This window comes from Siphateles boraxobius, unplaced genomic scaffold (assembly GCF_051911475.1).
Source record: "Siphateles boraxobius isolate OS27281-9 unplaced genomic scaffold, OSU_SipBor_1 70, whole genome shotgun sequence".
NCBI classification, from domain to species: Eukaryota; Metazoa; Chordata; class Actinopteri; order Cypriniformes; family Leuciscidae; genus Siphateles; species Siphateles boraxobius.
The window spans coordinates 2,561,364-2,585,148 of record NW_027509198.1 but is presented as its reverse complement, the minus strand read 5'-3'; the positions used below and the strand labels follow the sequence as shown (position 1 = coordinate 2,585,148).

Below are 23,785 nucleotides of genomic sequence, written 5' to 3'. Positions count from 1 at the left end.
TCAGGGAGTTTCAACATGGCAGTGAATGCACTAAAAGAAAAAGCTCGAAGAGCTATACATGCAATTAAGAGAAAATTCTATAACTTCCAAATCCCAATTAAAATCTGGCTTAAAATATTTGACAGTGTCATCCAGCCCATTGCGCTGTACGGTAGTGAAATATGGGGTCCACTCAGTCATCAGAGCTATACCCGTTGGGACAAACACCCAACAGAATCTCTTCATGCAGAATTTTGCAGATACATTCTACACGTACACAGAAACACACCAACAAATGCATGCAGAGCAGAATTAGGCAGATACCCACTGATAATTAACATACAAAAGAGAACACTCAACTTTTTTAACCACCTGAAATCCAGCCCCCAAGACACACTTCACTCCAAGGCCCTCCGAACCCAGGAGCTGAGCCCAGAAAAGAGTCCCCTATGTCAACTGGTACTCAGACAAACTGGCCCACGTCAGAGACAGTCTGAGCCTCAGAACAACACTGCCTTACAAACACCAATCAGAGTCAAGCAAATCATAGCACAATGCAAAGAAACCTATCTGGAACATTGGAAAGAAGAAACTAAAAGCCAAAGTAGACTAGAATGTTATCTGACCCTAAAAAGAGATTATAAATTAGCAGAATATCTCTCTACTGTCAGAGATAGAAAGCAGAGACAGATCCTAACCAGGTACAGGCTCAGTGATCACAAATTGGCAATTGAAACAGGAAGACACAAAAAATCATGGCAACCAAAAGAAAACAGAACATGTGATCACTGTTTGACAGGTGAGGTTGAGACAGAGATGCACTTTCTCCTACAATGTAAAGCGTTCAAAGACACAAGGAACCTTTACTTTAACAAATTTAACTATATAATCCCAAATTTCAAAGACCTGAATGAAATTTCTAAATTAAACTTTATCCTGGGAGAAGGAGACAGAACTTATCTTGCTGCCAAATATGTACAAACATGCCACAACCTGAGGGGCAGTGAGTGACCGACACACAAACACAAATATATCCAGACATTGTGTTAAATGTTTGTGTATATGTATATGTATATATATATATATGTATATATATATATATATGTATATGTATATATATATATATAATATATATATTTTATTTGTATATTTTGTATATGCTTTGGCAACATTGTTTCAAAAACTTTCATGCCAATAAAGCCCCTTTGAATTGAATTGAATTGAGAGAGAGAGAGAGAGAGAGAGAGAGAGAGAGAGAGAGAGAGAGAGAGAGAGAGAGAGAGAGAGAGAGAGAGAGTGAGAGAGAGAGAGAGAGAGAGAGAGAGAGAGAGAGAGAGAGAGAGAGAGGAGAGAGAGAGAGAGAGAGAGTGAGAGAGAGAGGCGCGTGTCAGACAGCGCTCGAATACAGAATTGATTCCTCTTTCGCGTTTCCTTGCCCTTGAACGGACACGACACATAAACACAAAATTGTCAAAATACCTGTCTAAATGGACGTCTCAACTATTCTCTCGTTTATGCCATAAGTGAACAGTTGAGAAAGAAATGGATGTTTGTCAATTTTTTCCAGTCTGTGCAGTCGGTCCTAAAGTGACAGCACACATCACTTAATATATATACATTGTTTTCTGTGTTATTGATATTAATAAAACAACAAAATACAGCTTTAACAAAGATGAAACTATATTTAATTTATACAGTGAACAAATAGTGTTATTTTACATTTAGGCTTAATTTCTGTACCTGAATACTACTGTTAGACTTAGTAAACTTTGTTGTTTAGTATTCATCTCTGCTTGTAATTTGTGTATTTGTTCTTATTTTATTAATGACTGTTCACTTGTTTTAAATAATGAGTGAACTTTATCAGTTAGGCTATTAGTTTTTAATGTAGCTATCGAAAAACTTCAAGTGAGCTTTAAGTAATAAATGAAAAGCAAAGTTATATTATAAAACATATCTCAATTAAAAACTTATCCTAAACTACAGTATGAGATGGTTAAAAACAAAACTGCTAAATCACAAAGTACCATTGGCTAGACAAAACTAACTTCTGTAAAAGCAATATCCAAAACTGTCTGTGCTGGCAAGGAAATACTTCTCTATCACTGTTACAAGTCCCCCATCAGAAAGGGTTTTTAACACAGGGGGAACATTGTAACATGCCTGCGTTCCTCCCTGAAACCTCAAAATGTTGGTAGGTTAGTGTTCATGGCCAAGAACCTTTAAGGCTCTGTGCCAATTGGAGCAAAAAGCACAGCTTCTGTTTAGTTATTTTTAGTTATTATTGTAGATGTTAATGTTATCTTATGTTCAACAACATAAAGATTTAAAATGATTCACTTTAAGGGGTGTAAAATAAAGAAAAGAGACAATATTTGGTTACTCCTGTACTTTATTATACTGAATGTTCTGTGTTTTTTGTTGTTGTTGTTTTTTTTGTTTTTTTTGTACTTGAGTGCAGTAAATTTTGGTTGAAAAAATGAGAATCATGTAAGAGAATCGTGATCTCAATTCCCATGGAGAAAAATCGTGATTCACATTTTAGCATGAATCGTGCAGCCCTGGTCAGATGACCCAGTCTGTTGTGATTGGTCTACTCTGCTCTGATTGGTCAGATAGTCTAGTCTGTTGTGATTGGTCTACTCTGCTCTGATTGGTCAGATGACTCAGTCTGTTGTGATTGGTGTACTCTGCTCTGATTGGTCAGATGACCCAGTCTGTTGTGATTGGTCTCCTCTGCTCTGATTGGTCAGATGTCCCAGTCTGTTGTGATTGGTCTCCTCTGCTCTGATTGGTCAGATGTCCCAGTCTGTTGTGATTGGTCTCCTCTGCTCTGATTGGTCAGATAGTCTAGTCTGTTGTGATTGGTCTACTCTGCTCTGATTGATCAGATGACCCAGTCTGTTGTGATTGGTCTACTCTGCTCTGATTGGTCAGATGACCCAGTCTGTTGTGATTGGTCTCCTCTGCTCTGATTGGTCAGATGTCCCAGTCTGTTGTGATTGGTCTCCTCTGCTCTGATTGGTCAGATAGTCTAGTCTGTTGTGATTGGTCTACTCTGCTCTGATTGGTCAGATGACCCAGTCTGTTGTGATCAAGGTTATAATCGTTAACGAAAACGAACGAAAAAACGAAAACTAGGTGGGAAAAAACATTGTCGTTAACTGAAATAAAAATAAAAACGAGGCACTACAAAAAAACGATAACTAACTAAAACTGTAATGTGTGTTTGGCAAAACTAACTAAAATAAAATAAAATTATAGAGTAAATGTCCTTAGTTTTCGTCTTTGTCAATGTCTTGGGCCGCCGCACCGGCCGCCACATATTGCGTTTCGTTATTCATTTTTAAAAAACGCAGCATATTCGTTCAGCTGCATTTCCTTTCCCTGCTCTCTCTCTCACATACACGCGCGCGCAGGCAGACACACACACACACACACACAGACACACACACACACACACACTCACACACACAACCCCTCCCCTCCGTGCACACCGCGTCTCCATGAAAACGATACTCGGTTACTAACGTAACCTCGGTTCTCTCTAGAGAGGGAACGAGTATTGCGTAAGTTTAGCTTACGCTACGGGAAAGATTCATCTTCTCGAGATACTGAAGCCAAAAAATTATCCTTAATTTTGTATAACTTGTCAACGCAGTGCAGCAGCTAGCAGACCTAGAGGAGGCCATCTCGCGTGCTCATTGGCTGCCCTGCGGGCAACTGCTGCAGCCTACCAGTGCGCCCGGCGTGACGTCACGCCCAATGAAGGGCGCCCGCGCCTTTATAGCGTCACAGCCCACCAGATAGGCGTGGCTTGGCGTATAAAATAGGGGCTGTAGGCTGAATTCTCTGTTTTTTTGACGACTGAAGCGAAGTCGCTCGTGGCGTGAGCACGGCCGGTTACGCAATACTCGTTCCCTCTCTAGAGAGAACCGAGGTTACGTTAGTAACCGAGTATCGTTCTCTTACGAGAGGTTCTCTCGTATTGCGTAAGTTTAGCTTACGCTACGGGAACACTTTGTCAACGCCGTGCGCGCCAAGCATCCACATGAGACCCCGAGCTTAAGGGGAACCCCATAAGTGGAAAAAATAAGGTGGCCAGCCACGCGGGCCATCACTTGTACATAAGCACACATAGGGAATACAGAGCAGCGCGCCGGTCTGTATAGTCATATGGCACATACCCTACTTAGTGCAGCTCAACCAGGAGAGCTGAGTCATGAACGTGATCTGAGCAGGAGATCTGGGCAGAATACACCTCTTTTCAGACTGACAACAGTTTAGCCTGCAAGGCAGGAACTTCTAGGTTATAAAACCTGACAAAGGTAGACGGGGAGCTCCAGCCCGCCGCTACACATATGTCATGGATAGAAATTCCACTGGACCATGCCCACGACGAGGCCACACCTCTCGTGGAATGAGCCCTGATGCCCAGAGGGCATTGCAGGCCTTTTGACGCGTAAGCTGCCGCTATAGCGTCCACTATCCATCTGGACAGGCTCTGTTTCGAGGAGGCAAGCCCCTTGGCGCGCCCACCAAACGAAACGAAAAGCTGTTCCGAACGCCTGAAGGAGGCGGAGCGCGTAATGTAAAACCTCAGCGCTCTGACAGGGCAGAGGAGATTCACATCACTTTCGCTGTCAGATGCTGGGAGAGCTGACAGCGAAATAACTTGCGCTCTGAATGGAGTGCCCATCACTTTAGGGACATAACCATGTCTAGGTCTGAGGATGACTTTAGAGTCATTTGGTCCGAACTCAAGACACGACGCGCTGACAGACAGCGCGTGCAGATCCCCTACACGTTTTACTGACGACAGTGCAGTCAGAAAAACGGCTTTTAGTTATAGATATTTCAACTCCACGGAGTCTAGTGGTTCAAATGGAAAAGCTTTCAGGGCCTCGAGGACCAGTGAAAGATCCCACATGGGAACCGACGGGGGGCGCGGCGGATTCATCCTTCTAGCTCCTCTAAGGAAGCGGATGACCAACTCATGTCTTCCCAGTGACTGGCCGTGCGTCGATTCCGCGGATGCTGCTACGGCCGCCACGTAAACTTTGAGCGTGGATGGGGATCTTCCCTTATCCAACAGCTCTTGTAGGAAAGTGAGCAGATGCGCCACCCCGCATGTCCGCGGGTCCAGACCTCTGTCGGTGCACCATCCAGAGAACACCGACCATTTAGACTCGTAGAGCCTTCTCGTGAAAGGGGCTCTAGACTGCGTGATCGTGTTCATCACTCCTTCTGGCAGGGCAACGAGTACCCGTTGATCAACCATGCATGCAGAGACCAGCGCTCTGGATGGGGATGCCAGATCGTGCCGCGAGCTTGAGAGAGGAGATCTGCCCTCACCGGAATCGGCCACGGAGCTGTATGTGACAGCCGTGCCAGTTCCGGGAACCAAGTCTGATTCTCCCAACGCGGGGCTATGAGGAGCACCGAGTGGCGCGTTTCCCTGATCCTCTTGATCACCTGTGGCAACAGAGAGACCGGAGGGAAAGCATATAGCGGGAGGCTGGGCCAAACCTGGGCCAGCGCGTCCTCGTCCTTCGAGAAGAACATCGGGCATTGAGCGTTGTCTTTTGACGCAAACAGGTCGACTTCCGCTCTGCCGAATAGGCGCCACAGTTTCTGGACCGTTTGGGGGTGCAGGGACCATTCCCCTGGGGGAACATTGTCCCTGGACAGTCTGTCTGGGCCGTCATTCAAATGGCCAGGCACATGCGCCGCCCTCAGCGAGCGCAGGTTCGTCTGTGACCAAATAAGGAGGCGTTCCGTCAGATTGCAGAGATTTCTGGATCTGACACCGCCCTGACGGTTTACATAGGATACCACAGATGTGTTGTCCGAGCGGACAAGAACATGCTGGTCCTGTATAAACGGGAGGAAGCACTTCAGCGCGTTCTCGACCGCTATCATTTCCAGACAGTTTATGTGAAAACCCTTCTCCTGGTCTGACCACTGGCCAAAGGCCGGTCTGCCCTCGAACAGCGCGCCCCAACCCGAGTTGGACGCGTCTGTCGAGATGACCTTCCGATAAGAGATGGTTCCCATCATTACTCCATGCTGGTACCAATCGGCCACTAACCAGGGCTGCAGAGCTGTTATGCAGGCCTGAGTCACTCTGATTTTCTGGCCGCCAGACACCCAGGCTCGGCGAGGCGCGCGAGCGTTCAACCAGCGTTGGAGCGGGCGCATGCGCAGTAGGCCCAGCTGGAGCACCGCTGCAGCTGATGCCATACAGCCCAACATCCTTTGAAATGTTTTCAAAGGGAGAAAGCTGCCCTTCTGGAAAGATGCGGCTATGTGGCGAACACGGCGCGCGCGCTGTGTCGATAAACGAGCCGTCATGGTCACCGAGTCCAGTTCTATTCCTAAAAAGGAAATTGACTGGCTGGGCAGTAATGAGCTCTTGGTCCAGTTGACCGTGAGACCCAAGCTTTCCAGATGACTGAGAAGCACTGTTCTGTGAGATAGTAGTTCGGTCTCTGACTGTGCCAATATCAGCCAATCGTCCAGATAGTTCATTATGCGCAGCCCCTGACTTCTCAGGGGGGCGAGCGCCGCGTCCATGCACTTTGTAAATGTACGGGGTGCTAGGGACAGGCCGAACGGCAGGACGGTGTATTGATATGCCTGACCGTCGAAGGCGAATCTCAAAAATTGCCTGTGACGGGGTACTATCTGAATCTGAAAATAGGCATCCTTCAGATCTAGAGAAATAAACCAGTCCCTCGGGCGAACGTGCGCGAGGATTTTTCTGGTCGTAAGCATTTTGAACGGTCTTTTTACAAGCACTTTGTTCAAATATCTCAGATCTAGGATAGGTCTGAAGGCTCCGTCCTTCTTGGGTACGAGAAAATATCGGCTGTAAAAGCCTGACTCGCTCAGAGAAGGCGGCACCTTTTCTATAGCCCCTTTGCACAGCAGCTTTGCTATTTATGCGTGAAGTAGGTGTGCTACTTCCGCATTCACTATCGTCGCGGTCCGGGCTTGAAAGCGCGGAGGACGGCGAACGAATTGAAGTGCATAGCCCTGCTTTATTGTGCTCAACACCCATTCTGAAATCCCTGGGATAGTTTCCCACGCAGCTATGTGAGCCGCCAGGGGGCGAATGGCCTCCGGGTTCAGACCGCCGCCGTTTGCGGGCTTGTGAAACTGAACCGAGCGGCGCGCGCGCTCTCGGTTCTGGGCAATGGCCGCTCGCTGACAGCCGAGACCGGCTGACTTATGTGAGATGTCACAATCATAAGGGATGGGGAACATACTTTTGCCACACTTTGACGCGCGAGCAGCGCTCTGGGCGGGAGAGCTCTCTGTAAGCGTGAGCGCGCGCACGCGGGCACGAGACTTACAACTGTATCTGACGCCCCGATCATAGTAGATGGGGAGCGTTTTATTAACGCCCTGTGTTTCGTGATAACACTTGCACAGGCGGGACCCGGGGGAAGGTTTGTGTTAGCAAGCGTGAGCGCTCTCTGGCGGGCACGAGACTTACGTTCATAAGCTTCTTTGATCGTGTAACAGAGCGGGCAGATAGTGGGCACAGACCTGTGGACACATTTCTTACATTCAACACTCGAGCGGCTTTTCTGCGCTTTATGAGAGTGTGCTCTGTGAGTGACACGGGATTTTGAGTGCTTATGTGTAGGGGTGAACACTGGGGCGTGGGCACATTCACTACACTTAAAACACTGACGGCGTGAGCCGGACCAGACATTATACTCTTTTTGAGATTTCTCTGGGTCGCCGTGAAAACGGCGTTTGTGTGCAGGCGAGAGGGTGAATAAACCGGCTCGCTGGCTGCTAGTTGAACCACTGCAGTAGCCTGTTCGAAGGGGACTGACAGGGAAATGAACTTTGACGGCGGTCCGGCCGCAGCGGGACACGCGCGTCTTTTCTCTCCCGCTGTTAGGAGGGCTTCGCGTGCTCGGACTTCAGCGTGAGCCTTTGCCGAGGCCCTCTGGGGGGCGGCGGTCTGCGACGGCTGTCTGAGCGCGATCTAGGGCGGCCGTCCTGACGTCGCTGCGAAGGCTGATGCTGAGGCTGTGCTGGACGCTGGGTGCTGGTTCGCACAGGAGGCTGGCTTTGTCTCTCGCGAGAGCGGCCTGTGGCGGAACTCGAGCATCGCGGCAGGAAGAGGTTCATGGCCTGCGTGGTCTTTTGCACCATAGAGAAGCGGTCAACAATCCCGTTCACCGCTGGGCCGAAGAGACCAGTGGGGGAAAGCGGCGCGTTCAGAAAGGTGGCTCGCTCAGTTTCCCTCATATCCGCGAGCGTTAACCAGAGGTGCCTCTCCGTCACGGTTAACGCGGCCATGGCTCGTCCGATGGCCTGGGCTGCAGCTTTGGTGGCGCGGAGAGAAAGATCCGTCGCGCTTCTCAAATCCGTAACCGCAGCTGGGTCCCGGCCCTTCTCATCCCATTCACGGAGGAGGTCGGCTTGCAGGATCTGAAGCACAGCCATCGAGTGTAGAGCAGACGCGGCCTGGCCGGAGGCGGCATAAGCGCGGCCGACCAAGGCGGAAGTGGCTCTGCAGGCTTTAGACGGGAGGGCTGACCGTGACCGCCATCTCGCGGAGGGTGGGCAAAGGTGCGCTGCGACCGCCTCTTCCACAGGGGGAATCGCTGTGTACCCTTTCTCGGCGGCGCCGTCCACTTGGGAGAGCGACGCGGAGGCCTGTGACTGAAGTCTAGCAGAAAAAGGTGAATTCCACGACTTCGTCAGCTCCGCATGAAGTTCCGGCAGTAATGGAGCGGGCCTGGTTTCTGAAACTGCGCGGCGGCGACTTTGAAGGAAGCAGCCGTCGAGCCTGTTCGGCGCGGGTTCCTTCGGCAGCGACCACTCGAGCCCGAGACGGTCGACAGCTTGCGTCAGCAGGCGCATAAGTTCCGCGTCAGCTCCAGCGCGGGTACGGGCGGATTCCTGGATTGACGAGGAGGCGGAGTGAAGCGACCATTCCTCGCTGTCTGATGCCAGGATAGAGCAGCAGTCTTTTGTGGCGTGTCCCACGGACTCATCCTCCGAAGTGACGGCAGTGAGGCTCGCAAGCGGCAGCTGCGCGTCAGTGAGGAGAGGTGGGGAAGGAGAGAGCGAGGCTCGAGGGAGGTTCTCCGGCGAGCGCGTCGCTGTGGCCACAGGTTCCGGCTGTCTCAGGGAACGGCGCTTCTTTCTGCGCGGTCCCACAGGGGGCGGAGTGACTGCTGTGGTGTTGAACGCTTCGAGTCGAGCCCGCAGGGTCGACAGCGGAAGCTCCTCACAGAGCTCTTAGCCCCCGGACGCGAGGGCGAGCTCTGCGTGTTCCAGGCCCAGGCAGAGAGCGCAGATCAGGTGGCGGTCTCCGGCGCTGAGCGGGGCTTTACACGAGCCGCAGGAAGTGCGAGGCATCTTTAAAAAGACGCTCGCTGCTCTTTTAGAATTTTTTGCAAAAAAAGGATACGTCGCCGGATAGCGTAGCTCGCACAGATGGCTGAAGGTGGCGAAGACGGCCGGCTTCCTCAGCGCTGTCCTAAGCTGGCTGTTCGCTGTTCGACGGCGGCGGTGGCTTCTCTCAAATCCAGCGATGCGAAGAGCTCGCTGAAGAGTCGAAAAATCAGAGAATTCAGCCTACAGCCCCTATTTTATACGCTAAGCCACGCCTATCTGGTGGGCTGTGACGCTATAAAGGCGCGGGCGCCCTTCATTGGGTGTGACGTCACGCCGGGCGCACTAGTAGGCTGCAGCAGTTGCCCGCAGGGCAGCCAATGAGCACGCGAGATGGCCTGCTCTAGGTCTGCTAGCTGCTGCACTGCGTTGACAAGTTATACAAAATTAAGGATAATTTTTTGGCTTCAGTATCTCGAGAAGATGAATCTTTCCCGTAGCGTAAGCTAAACTTACGCAATACGAGAGAACCTCTCGTAAGAGAACGAGTGTTCGTTGAAAGCAAGTTCGCGTAAGGTTGGTATCTCGTGAACACCTTTACACAATCACACATTAAAAAGTAGTATAACAAATATTTTAAATTCTGAATACAATTCTGTCAGTGTGTTAATGTCGACCCGAGAAGCGATTGCGGCTTCTTTAGAAAGTTTGAGGTAAAATGCAGTTGGGTTGTCCATGTCAAAACACGATATAAGCTGTGATTCAAATATTAGCTAAAGCTAAATAATGTTATGTCATTTTTTTACTCTAACACTGGATGTTTGCTGCTTCAATCTAGATGAGTATTGTCTAGGGTAAATTTAGTATTGGTGTGAAAATTGTACAGCTGTGGGATTTGTATAGGTTGTGCATTTTGTATAGAAGATGTGTAACGTAGATTTTTTGTACAGCGTGTGGATTTTGTAGAGCAGGGGTCTCCAACACGTCGCTCGCGAGCTACCAGTAGCTCGTGGCCTGATTGGAGGTAACTCGTCAAGGGGCCGTTCACATATCGCGTCTTTTGCGCGCTCAAGTTCGTTATTTCAAATGTAGGAAGCTCATAATTGAAGCGACGCGCTCATTTTTGTCAGGCGCAGTGAGATGAAAAAATGCATTAACTACTAAAACTTCTTTGTCATTGTAGAGAGTGCGGTGCATGGTTGCATAGCAACGACAGAAGCCACGGGAAAATCAGACCGAATTTTACTATTAATAATAAAAGATAAGCTAATGTGCATTGTAAACGTCAATAATTTATCTTTTTTGACTCATTCTTTTTATAAAAATGATTAAAAGGCTGAAATATGCAAGGTTTCTTTTTATAAATCTTTTTTGTCAAAACTTTATTTGAACTTGTAGGCTATACTAGTAGATAACATGTCCAGTACTCCTTTAATATCTGGCCATCATTTTTAATGTTGTTATTTTAATGTTTATGTAAACAAAAAGTGCATATTAATGCTAATTATATTTGTAATTTGCTGTTTTTCGACATAAAACTTGGTGAATTGATTTTATTGTGTAGTAATAGTACTTTTTGAACAGGATTCTGTGATAACCGTGATCATTTTGGTCACTATAGTCATGAAATGAAATTTCCATGCCATTTCATCTCTAGTTAAGATGCACTATAAAATAAACTATAATTATGTTTTGTTTTTACAGTATAATCAGAAAATAAATACAAAGTACAATTTTCTTTAAAAAATGTATCTCTGATTCTGTTCTTTTCTCTGACATTTAAGGGTGACATATATGGGCCTACGAAAACTCTTTTAGATCCAAAACAGTTTAGATAGTTGTTAATATGAGAGTTATGAGACATTATTTAAGAGATTAAAGTATTGTATTACATGAGTAGCTCTCGGCCACTATCTTTTTTTAAAAAGTAGCTCTCAAATGAAAAAAGATTGGAGACCCCTGTTGTAGAGGTAAAGAGATTGAGCTCCTAGCAATGTCTTGTGTGGCTCATAAATGTGTTGATACATGCCGTTCATGTGTGTCTTCTTTAGTCTGATGGCTATTTAGGTTTTTTCCTGGCACACGTCACTTACACATTTTGCACTTACTGCGGAGTGTTGTGTAGACTATTTACATATTTTTGCTCATATGTGACCCTGGATCACAAAACCAGTCTTAAGTAGCACGGGTATATTTGTGGGAATAGCCAACAATACATTGTATGGGTCAAAATTATAAATTTTTCTTTTTTGCCAAAAATCATTAGAATATTAAGTAAAGATCATGTTCCATGAAGATATTTTGTAAATTTCCTACCATAAATGTATAAAACATTTATTTTTGTGAGTGAATGCAGCACAATCGCGAACATAAATGGACAACTTTAAAGGCGATTTTCTCAATGTTTAGATTTTTTGCACCCTCAGATTCCAGATTTTCAAATAGTTGCATCTCAGCCAAATATTGTCCTATCCTAACAAACCATACATCAATGGAAAGCTTATTTATTCAGATTTCATGTGATGTATAAATCTCAATTTCAAAAAATGACCCATATGACTGGTTTTGTCATCCAGGGTCACATATGTACATTTTATGTAGCTACTGGTGTTATTGTTGAATACATATTTCTAAAATTGTATGATGTTTTTGTTGAGTTATTATTACACAATACTTTTTTCGGACCTTCTTGAATCTTGCCCCTGACAAATAACCAAAATTACAAAAAAAGACTAAAACTAACACTAAAACTAATAAAAACTAAACTAAAACTAAGCATTTTCAAAAAATAAAAACTAAACTAAACTAGCAAACCCACTTTAAAAACTAATTAAAACTAAACTGAATTTGAAAACAAAAAGTCAAAACGAAATAAAAATAAAAACTAATGAAAAATGCTAAACTATAATAACCTTGGTTGTGATTGGTCTACTCTGCTCTGATTGGTCAGATAGTCTAGTCTGTTGTGATTGGTCTGCTCTGCTCTGATTGGTCAGATGACCCAGTCTGTTGTGATTGGTCTCCTCTGCTCTGATTGGTCAGATAGTCTAGTCTGTCGTGATTGGTCTACTCTGCTCTGATTGGTCAGATGACCCAGTCTGTTGTGATTGGTCTACTCTGCTCTGATTGGTCAGATAGTCTAGTCTGTTGTGATTGGTCTGCTCTGCTCTGATTGGTCAGATGACCCAGTCTGTTGTGATTGGTCTACTCTGCTCTGATTGGTCAGATAGTCTAGTCTGTTGTGATTGGTCTACTCTGCTCTGATTGGTCAGATAGTCTAGTCTGTTGTGATTGGTCTACTCTGCTCTGATTGGTCAGATAGTCTAGTCTGTTGTGATTGGTCTACTCTGCTCTGATTGGTCAGATGACTCAGTCTGTTGTGATTGGTCTACTCTGCTCTGATTGGTCAGATGTCCCAGTCTGTTGTGATTGGTCTCCTCTGCTCTGATTGGTCAGATGGCCCAGTCAGTTGTGATTGGTCTACTCTGCTCTGATTGGTCAGATGACCCAGTCTGTTGTGATTGGTCTACTCTGCTCTGATTGGTCAGATAGTCTTGTCTGTTGTGATTGGTCTACCCTGCTCTGATTGGTCAGATGGCCCAGTCTGTTGTGATTGGTCTGCTCTGCTCTGATTGGTCAGATGACCCAGTCTGTTGTGATTGGTCTACTCTGCTCTGATTGGTCAGATGACCCAGTCTGTTGTGATTGGTCTGCTCTGCTCTGATTGGTCAGATGACCCAGTCTGTTGTTATTGGTCTGCTCTGCTCTGATTGGTCAGATGACCCAGTCTGTTGTTATTGGTCTGCTCTGCTCTGATTGGTCAGATGTCCCAGTCTGTTGTGATTGGTCTGCTCTGCTCTGATTGGTCAGATGGCCCAGTCTGTTGTGATTGGTCTACTCTGCTCTGATTGGTCAGATGTTCCAGTCTGTTGTGATTGGTCTGCTCTGCTCTGATTGGTCAGATGACCCAGTCTGTTGTGATTGGTCTACTCTGCTCTGATTGGTCAGATAGTCTAGTCTGTTGTGATTGGTCTGCCCTGCTCTGATTGGTCAGATGACCCAGTCTGTTGTGATTGGTCTACTCTGCTCTGATTGGTCAGATAGTCTAGTCTGTTGTGATTGGTGTACTCTGCTCTGAATGGTCAGATGACCCAGTCTGTTGTGATTGGTCTACTCTGCTCTGATTGGTCAGATAGTCTAGTCTGTTGTGATTGGTCTGCTCTGCTCTGATTGGTCAGATGACCCAGTCTGTTGTGATTGGTCTACTCTGCTCTGATTGGTCAGATAGTCTAGTCTGTTGTGATTGGTCTACTCTGCTCTGATTGGTCAGATGACCCAGTCTGTTGTGATTGGTCTCCTCTGCTCTGATTGGTCAGATAGTCTAGTCTGTTGTGATTGGTCTGCTCTGCTCTGATTGGTCAGATGACCCAGTCTGTTGTGATTGGTCTGCTCTGCTCTGATTGCTCAGATGTTCCAGTCTGTTGTGATTGGTCTACTCTGCTCTGATTGGTCAGATGACTCAGTCTGTTGTGATTGGTCTACTCTGCTCAGATTGATCAGATGTCCCAGTCTGTTGTGATTGGTCTCCTCTGCTCTGATTGGTCAGATGGCCCAGTCAGTTGTGATTGGTCTACTCTGCTCTGATTGGTCAGATGACCCAGTCTGTTGTGAATGGTCTACTCTGCTCTGATTGGTCAGATAGTCTAGTCTGTTGTGATTGGTCTACTCTGCTCTGATTGGTCAGATGTCCCAGTCTGTTGTGATTGGTCTGCTCTGCTCTGATTGGTCAGATGACCCAGTCTGTTGTGATTGGTCTACTCTGCTCTGATTGGTCAGATAGTCTAGTCTGTTGTGATTGGTCTGCCCTGCTCTGATTGGTCAGATGACCCAGTCTGTTGTGATTGGTCTACTCTGCTCTGATTGGTCAGATGACCCAGTCTGTTTTGATTGGTCTGCTCTGCTCTGAATGCTCAGATGTTCCAGTCTGTTGTGATTGGTCTACTCTGCTCTGATTGGTCAGATGGCCCAGTCTGTTGTGATTGGTCTACTCTGCTCTGATTGGTCAGATGTCCCAGTCTGTTGTGATTGGTCTGCTCTGCTCTGATTGGTCAGATGACCCAGTCTGTTGTGATTGGTCTACTCTGCTCTGATTGGTCAGATAGTCTAGTCTGTTGTGATTGGTCTGCCCTGCTCTGATTGGTCAGATGACCCAGTCTGTTGTGATTGGTCTACTCTGCTCTGATTGGTCAGATAGTCTAGTCTGTTGTGATTGGTGTACTCTGCTCTGATTGGTCAGATGACCCAGTCTGTTGTGATTGGTCTACTCTGCTCTGATTGGTCAGATAGTCTAGTCTGTTGTGATTGGTCTGCTCTGCTCTGATTGGTCAGATGACCCAGTCTGTTGTGATTGGTCTACTCTGCTCTGATTGGTCATATAGTCTAGTCTGTTGTGATTGGTCTACTCTGCTCTGATAGGTCAGATGACCCAGTCTGTTGTGATTGGTCTCCTCTGCTCTGATTGGTCAGGTAGTCTAGTCTGTTGTGATTGGTCTACTCTGCTCTGATTGGTCAGATAGTCTAGTCTGTTGTGATTGGTGTACTCTGCTCTGATTGGTCAGATGACCCAGTCTGTTGTGATTGGTCTACTCTGCTCTGATTGGTCAGATAGTCTAGTCTGTTGTGATTGGTCTGCTCTGCTCTGATTGGTCAGATGACCCAGTCTGTTGTGATTGGTCTACTCTGCTCTGATTGGTCATATAGTCTAGTCTGTTGTGATTGGTCTACTCTGCTCTGATTGGTCAGATGACCCAGTCTGTTGTGATTGGTCTGCTCTGCTCTGATTGCTCAGATGGCCCAGTCTGTTGTGATTGGTCTGCTCTGCTCTGATTGGTCAGATGACCCAGTCTGTTGTGATTGGTCTACTCTGCTCTGGTTGGTCATATAGTCTAGTCTGTTGTGATTGGTCTACTCTGCTCTGATTGGTCAGATGGCCCAGTCTGTTGTGATTGGTCTGCTCTGCTCTGATTGGTCAGATGACCCAGTCTGTTGTGATTGGTCTACTCTGCTCTGGTTGGTCAGATGGCCCAGTCAGTTGTAATTGGTCTACTCTGCTCTGCATCTTCACAGCATCTTCTCAACATGAACAACACAAACCAAACCAGAATCCAGTTTTAGCAACAAGTACAGTGCTTGAGGGTCGGACAAAGTAGATGTTATTACTGGCGACTCATTTCAGGCAGTTCAGAATCAGTTCTTTCACAATCACATTCACTACATTTATCTGCACTTTGATCTTTGTAACTTTTCAGACCTTTTACATTCACAAACAACTACATTATACACTACATGAAAAAGAATATCCAGAAACGCAGAATAGGGGAACTTTAAAATGTTTTTACATTGGAAATTTTAAATTGAATTAAAAATGGAAGAAAAAAAAGTTGTGTGTAAAAGAGCAGCTTGAACACTCTGCTAAGCATCTCCTTCTGAATAAACGAGGAGGGTTTACCTGGATCCAGGACTGTACCAGAGGCAGATGTCTGGTTGTGACGAGTCTATGGAGATCCCTCACTGTGTTTACCAACGCCTCGTTCTCTTCCGTCTCTCTCACTTGTAAACCTGCGGACATGATTCAGAAGGTTACTCACAAAATCTCCCAATGAGAACTACAATTCCATGGCATGCTATGGACATGATGGAGGATACATATCATCAGAGCAGCTGTGAACACGATCAGTCAGACGCACCTGTGGACACATTGAGCTCCAGCTGATATTTGTAAGACATTAAACCAGTGCTGCGGAGAAACACATTCACATCAGGAACTTCCCCCGTGTCACTCTCGTCACTAGACTCGTCTGTTTGCCCTGCATCGTTCCTCTTCTGTGACATCTTTCCGTTCTGCTCATTGCTCAGGTCTTTACTGCAGCAGGGCTGGTCAGATTTGTCCTCGGCTCTCGAAGAGCTGTTAGCAACGTCTGCTTCCTCGTTAAACAGGTTTAAGTCATCGGTCGCAAGCAGTTTTATGCAGTTGTTCATCTCAGTCAAGGTTCCCTCAATCCCAGTGGTCATTTCTTAATGAAAAAGACAGCAAAACAAGCATTTTAGCTTGGGAACACACACTGTTTTCTCATCTTTAACTATGGGATCAATGGTTAAATCCATAATTATGGTTTGACGCCTGGTTAAAAAAAATTAGGCAAGCAACACTATTACTCCTTTTTTTGAATGCTGTTTGTGTTCATTTTTACAATCACTAATTTCAGAAACGTCATGTAATTTTTTTTTCATCATAGCCAGGCCAATGTACAAAACCTGCACTGTGCATTCATACGTAAAAAATTATAATTTGTGAAAATAACTCATTTAACATTCAATACCATAGGAAAATTCATTTAGATAATGCTCACACAAGATACCCACAGTTTCACTGTGCAGTTGTTGGCACAGTCATTAAATATTGTTTATTGGGTTTTTTATGCCATGCCAGCTTCTTTGGCTTTTTTCATGGTGAAAACCATACTTGAATTATTCAAATTTAAAATAGAAACCAAATAAGAACCAATTTTCCTAAAAAAAAATCTAAGCTTAAATTTGGATTAAATTGATCAAAAAACATATCGAGGGTATCAACATAAAACATTTTCTCAGAGGAGTAGAAATTAATAATTAAATTCTGTAGAACAAAACATGTGATGCATTTTTCATCATGGTACACATCAATACATCACTTTAAAGGACTAATAGAGAGAACACTACAGGCACTTTGGAAAATTGTTAGCATTTTGAAAAATGACGTCAATGTTTTAATAATAAATTATTGTAAAAAAAAAACTGTAAATATACAATTTCACCTACCTTTTACTTTTCAAAGCAAGTCATTAACTACTTGAGGCAAGGCCTTTGTAGTCAAGAAGTTTTTCAATGAAATTATTGATTTATTGAGGTAAATATTTAGCAATATATATATAATTTTTTTACAATATTATTCCAGGATATCGTGTGTTTATTTTTACAGCATGTCCTGGAAACTGTCGCTCAATGTTTAACCATCATAAAAATGATTTGCTTAACAATGTTGATATTTATTAATATTGATTCTTGGTGGAGCTGTGAAAGTTTAACATATGCAGTAAAAAAGGTACCACGCTTTGCAAGCTTAGACATACGGGAATAGAGGTAACGGAATTTAAATTGTACACAAGGTTTCCATGCACATCATTTAAATATCTTCTAATTGTGCATTTAATGAGAGAAATTCAGACCACATATTAGTAAGCCCAACCGCAGGGCATCAATGAACAGATGATATCGTGAATGACCCAGTGCGCTGCGTATCAGTCGGACAGGATAGGTTTTCAAGGACAAAATATATGTGAAAGCATTCCTGTGTTACTGTGGATGTCTGTAATATTTTTCCGTCAATTTGCACAGGAAAAGCTATACAGACATTGCAGAGATAGGTGTGCCAACGGTAATACTGTATTAAATCCGGCATTATCAGCAGAAAGTGATTTAATCCCAAAAAGTGGTACAACAAATACTATAAGACGAGCCTGTAATACTGTATAGGACTCATAAACACATGCGTCTGTTTTCAGAATGAACACACTGGTTTTTCTATTATGTACAGTGCAATGCCTCGTCTGTCAGCTGATCTGATGTTCGATACTGTAAAGAAGATAAATATAAATATACATTTCTGTTTTCCACAAATAACTATTTACATGTGCATGCTGTACAGGCTGACAGCAGATACAAAAACAGAGATCGGATGGGTAATGTTTACTTTACTATCCAGACTGAGTGGAAATACAAACATGGCAACGCAGTGGCTTGTGTTACGATGTGATCCGCAAGCCAGCTCTCAGTAGTTCCACTTCCAGGAATCTGAAGTTAATCACTCAGCGAGACGCGTGTGAATAAATGTAGACGACAGGCCAATAGTGCACTTCCACTCGATCGGCTCAAAGACTGTAATGCTACTTTGCATTATGAACAGTGTTGTGGCATTACGTTTTTTTTCTTTTTTCGATTGCCAATGTGTGAACAGCTTATAACTAAACTTAAAAAACGAGACCTTCCGAGACTTCCCAGGTTGTCTATGAAAGCCTGATTCTCATGTGAAGGACTCGACCGTTTTTGCCGGGAAAATCAAAAGAATGTGACGTTTACGCTCCCAGGAATGATGACACAAGACAAGAGTGTTTATTCAGGATAATGCCGAAAGAGCCGTTCTGTACTGTAATGTCAAAGCAAGCAAAGAACAGAGATTCATTCAAACTATAGTCTCACATAGTCAGATCTATATCGCCTAAATATACTTTATAATCAAACTATCATAATGGTGTTATTTTAATGACCTCATCTGTCGACATGATGCCGCTGATCTCAGATCTGCTGCAAACACTTCCACATCACTGTGATCTGATGCTGTTTTCTCTGTTTTGTTGTGTTTATTGTGTTATTGAGAGGAAAGTGTGCAGCACATATTTACATATTCATCTAAACGTCGCTCTCATTAGCGTGGATGGCGTCGGGTGTTTGTTAACAGTATATCTCTGCAAAGGTATTTACAACTTCTGTTTACATCTAAGCGAAGAACGAAAAAGACTTTAGGTGTGAGTATATCGAGTGCGAGCAATAAGTGTCTGCTGCAGTTCACTTAACGGCCACCGGTGTCGCTAATAACAAGGGCTTCTGAATTATACAGATAACATCCCTTTAAGGCAGAGGTCTTCAATCCTGCTCCTGGAGGGCCACTGTCCTGCAGAGTTTACTTCCAACCTGCTTCAGCACACCTGCCTTTGTATAGTCAAGCGATCCTGAAGAGCTTGATGAGCTGATTCAGGTGTGTTTGATTAGGGTTGGAACTAAACTCTGCAGGACAGTGGCCCTCCAGGAGCAGGATTGAAGACCTCTGCTTTAAGGTTTAGGACAATCGGAAAAGATGACGTTGTCTAAACGATCCCCATTCACACGGTTCCATGAAAACACTCGCTGTATTCTTCTGCCAGGCCAGTAGATGGCGATGCCACTTTGTAAAGAAACACTTCGCGCCTATAGACTGAACACATAATACACAAGACGTCACCGTTTACACAAATTCACGTTTTTTGTGAGACAATAACGGTATAATTTTCCAAAACTTGCACTTTGAACCCCGTTTTCAAAAGTTTTGGGGTGGTTTTTTTCAAAAGTTTGGGGTTTTTAGGTCCCAAAAATGCCATTGTCACCAAAACACACAGAACGTTTTCCGTTTTTAGTTGAAAACGGTGTCGTGTAAACGTCCCTTTAGAGGAAAAGTTGGATAATGGCATTAAAAATTACATTTATTTAAAATGAAAATAAATCTGTAAATATATCATGAAATGATGTATAAATAATTCTATAATTATTTTATTATTAATTATTTTGTTAATTTTATTCATTTATTTTCATGTCTAAATACTTATCTGTAGATAGACGGGTTGTTTTTTTTTCATAGACCTGTGTCCGTGTTATCAGGAGAACTGCATGTCCTCAGTACCACACTGTTCAAACATACTGAACTCTGTTGACTTTTCACAGCTATAACACTGAAGATTTTAACTAGAACTTCCATCCCACTGTTGACCTGCTTGACAAGTCAACTACAGGTCATGTCTATTAGCATGTCTGTATTGCCTTAGCTTAGAATGTCATAAATGAAACAGCAGTCAGTTTATGCTTTTTTTCTACACTCTTTAAAATAAAGGTTCTTTAGAATCCACAGAATCTTTCCATTGGAAAAAACGTTCTTTACACAGTAAAACAATTTGGGTTATTTTTTAACCCAAACGTTGGGTTACACATATTGGGTCATTATGTTGGGTTATTTTCCAAAAATGTTGGGTCATTTTTTTAAACCGTTGGGTGATTTCTAGTATTAACCCGGCTGTTGGGTTGCATATGTATGTTGTTTGTACACTTGTGTATTTTGAGTTTATGTACACAATCATGTAGTATATTTAAATTAAATTCCAGACTCCCCAACATTTAGTTTGTAATTTAAAAATATATATGTTTTGACATATTTATTGTTTTATACAAATAAACAATCTGTAATTTAAAACAAAGTGTATTTTATTTATTAAAATATGTCATAATTAAAATAAATCGTTAATTTAACTTAACTGTTGGGTTACTTTTAAACACAACTTGGTTTTAACCCAATGCATTGGGTTAAAATAAGCCACAGTTGGGTGGGTGCTATATTACCCCATAGTTGGGTCACCCGTTGGGTTATTTTTAACCCAACATTATTAAGTAAGTATAAAGGAAAAGGGGTCTTTAGATAATTAAAATGTTTTTCACGCTAAGAAAAAAATGTTTTTTTTAAGAGCTGATCCCTGAAGGATTCTTTGAGGTTCATCTAAAACACACTTTTGGAAGCTTTATTTTTAAGAGTGTAGTGTCAGTAGGGCTGTCGTTTATGAAAAAAAGACAACACCTTCCATCTCCTGTTTGGCCTTTTCAAGCCTCTCTTTGTAAATTCGTTCCAATCTCTTCTGTTTCTCCTCTTGTCTCTTTCTCTCAGCCAGTGTTCTTGCTTCAACATCATGAAAATCCACCTGAGAAAAAGACGCAATGCAATGTGTGATTGGACATATCACTGTTATTGTGACAAATTATGTTTACCAATTTTAAATCTGCCCAAAACAAGTAAAAATAAACATAATATTTAAAATAAAAAAAATTTAAAAAACTATTCCACTAGAACAATATCTATATTAATCTTTAATTACATAACAGCAGTGACGTGTTCCAGGGTGCAAACTGATGTAATTTCTAAATACTGTAATTAATGACAGAAGAGGTGCAGCCGGATGAATACCTTCTTAATCTGCTTGAGAAAGTGATATCCCAGAGACAGTTTCTTATACGCCTCTCCATACGTGGCGTGCCATGACTGCACCGTCTGAATGGCGAGTGCCCTGAGTTTTCTGGACACCTCTTTGGGCGGAGGCAGCGGCTGCTCGGCGTCGGTCTCGACTGTGAGCTCCAGGAACTCCTGAAAGTTTGTGATGAGAAGACCTCTGAAGTGATGCGAGCGGCTGAAGATCTCACTGAGCATCTGGAAGGCAGAGAGACGGATCTCTGCGTGCTCTTGGTTCAGCTGGGTCATAATCAAGTGGTAGAAATGATCAATGTAGTCATTGGAAACTCTGTGGTCAGAAAAAGAAGAGGGATACGAAGGCGCACGTGGTCACATGCTGCTCTCGGAACTCAAGAACAAACACTATACAAACACACAGCCACAAACCGATTATAAGCTACTTGCTTATAAATTACATTTTACATATAACTCTTTGTACCTTCATTACTGGCAACACTGATAAATAAACGCTGGGCAAGGCCAGGCCCTCATCCTGTGACTGAACAATCAGTTCTCTATTCTCTAAGAAGACTTCGGGCAGAGCTGGGAACCAAAGCTACCCACTTAATAATGTTGGGTTAAAAATAACCCGACAGTTAAGTTAACTATTTATTTTTATTCATTACATTATTTTAATCAATAAAATACAGTTTGTTTTCAAATACAGATTGTTTATTTGTATAAAACAATAAATGTCTCAACAAATATATTTTTAAATTACAAACTAAATATTGGGGAGTCTAGTGTAAATATAGAGGACTTGATTGTGTACATAAATTAAAAATACACAAGTGTACAAACAACATACATATTTAACCCAACAGCCGGGTTAATACTAGAAATCAGCCAATGGTTTTAAAAATGACCCAACAATTTTTTTTTTTAAATAACCCAACATAGTGACCCTATATGTGTAACCCAACGATTTTTACTGAGTATTTATGATTTACTGTACTGTGATAATAGCATGGCTGTCTGAAATCAAAATTTGTGGAAGCATTTTTGTCTCACACCTGGTTTCCAGCACAAAGTGCATGACCGTTTACCAAAAGATTGTAACCCGTTCAAACTCTTACTTCACTCCCAGGTAAAGCTCAACCGGCTCTAGACTTGGGTAAAGGCCTTTTACTAATGCGGTGGATGTAATGGGGAAAAATCTCTCACTATCAGCAAAACAAATGAGATATTCTGTTAGGAAGAGTGTTGTTTTTTTGAGATATAATGACTTATATCTCCAAAACGCTGAAGTAAAATAATTTCATGTGAGGTGGTATACATATAGTAAGGGACGTACCCTATAAGAACTGTTCATTATTTTCTTCTACTTGTTAAAAATTGGCTCTTTATTGGCCTTTAAAGTAAAATATATATATATATATATATATATATATATATATATATATATATATATATATATATATATCCAAAATGCTGCAGTAAAACGGTTTCAAATGAGTTGTGCAAAGTATGGGACGTCTCCTATAAGAACAGGCCATTCCGGTTCCCATGAAATCCTTCCTAGAATGTTCTGAATCTATTCACATGACTTTGTTTTACTGTCTAACTGTTTGTAAACAAAACAATACAATCAAAAACTCTATATCATACTTGCACATTTTCTTCACTTCCTTCATTTTGTCTTGATTCAACTGCGGTTCTCCAGAGGTTGTCAACTCCTCAACCAGTTGTGAGAGCTTATCTCGCATTGTTTGGTCCATCTTGATATAAACCTAAAACAGAATAAGTAGAGGATGAAAGTATTAGTCAATGCAACCATCACTGAGAAATAGTTGGTCCTCTATATCATCATTACTCACTGTTACTTTTGTTATGCAACTGCTGTTATAGATAGATAGATAGATAGATAGATAGATAGATAGATAGATAGATAGATAGATAGATAGATAGATAGATAGATAGATAGATAGATAGATAGATAGATAGAATGAATGAATGAATGAATGAATGAATGAATTCATACAGTCTACTGGTGATCGAGAGCTTCTCGTTTCATCTGACTATCTGTATCAGAAGTGTCTCTTTCCTCAGTTGAATAGGACGAATGACACAACACGTAGCCTACCTCCTCATCCACTTGCTGTTATGAAAAGCGCTTTATTAATTAAGTTACTGGTATTGTATAAAATGTATGTTTCCGTGTGGGGATGAAGTGCACTGTGCAGTGTCTTTGGTGCGATTGAGCAGGGAATGTAAACAAAGATAGAGTGTGCAAATGTAGCAGTGAGGAGTCCGCCATTTTCAAAATAAAAGTCTTGCTCTAGTGTAACGTTTCACTGAAAACTGGCTGAACGACAGCCGAAACATAATCATTAATATAATTTTATAAAAATTATTTTCAATGTAAAATTGAATATGGGTTTGTCTATAACAGTTACACGTGTGCGAATCGCTTATGATTTTTATTAGATGCTGCTGACGTTGCTTACGTAACATAAACAATATTAATTTGCCGAGCCTTCCTTAATTCTTATTCGCCACGTCGACACCCGCCCACTTACCCACGTCTGGTTGTCAGCCAATCAG

General features: G+C 43.1%; 1 protein-coding gene across 1 annotated transcript; it reads right to left on the bottom strand.

Moving 5' to 3' along the window:
* LOC143724248 (UV-stimulated scaffold protein A-like) lies at positions 1 to 23,527 on the bottom strand. The gene is made up of 8 exons (XM_077217227.1): positions 23,325 to 23,527; positions 22,850 to 22,971; positions 21,200 to 21,530; positions 20,816 to 20,936; positions 16,092 to 16,418; positions 15,854 to 15,963; positions 151 to 246; positions 1 to 30 (listed from the first exon to the last, which is right to left on the bottom strand). The coding sequence occupies exons 2-8, from the start codon at positions 22,957 to 22,959 to the stop codon at positions 1 to 3; spliced, it is 1,125 nt and encodes a 374-aa protein (XP_077073342.1). The 5' UTR covers positions 22,960 to 22,971; positions 23,325 to 23,527.
* Between the last annotated feature and the right edge of the window lie 258 nt (positions 23,528 to 23,785).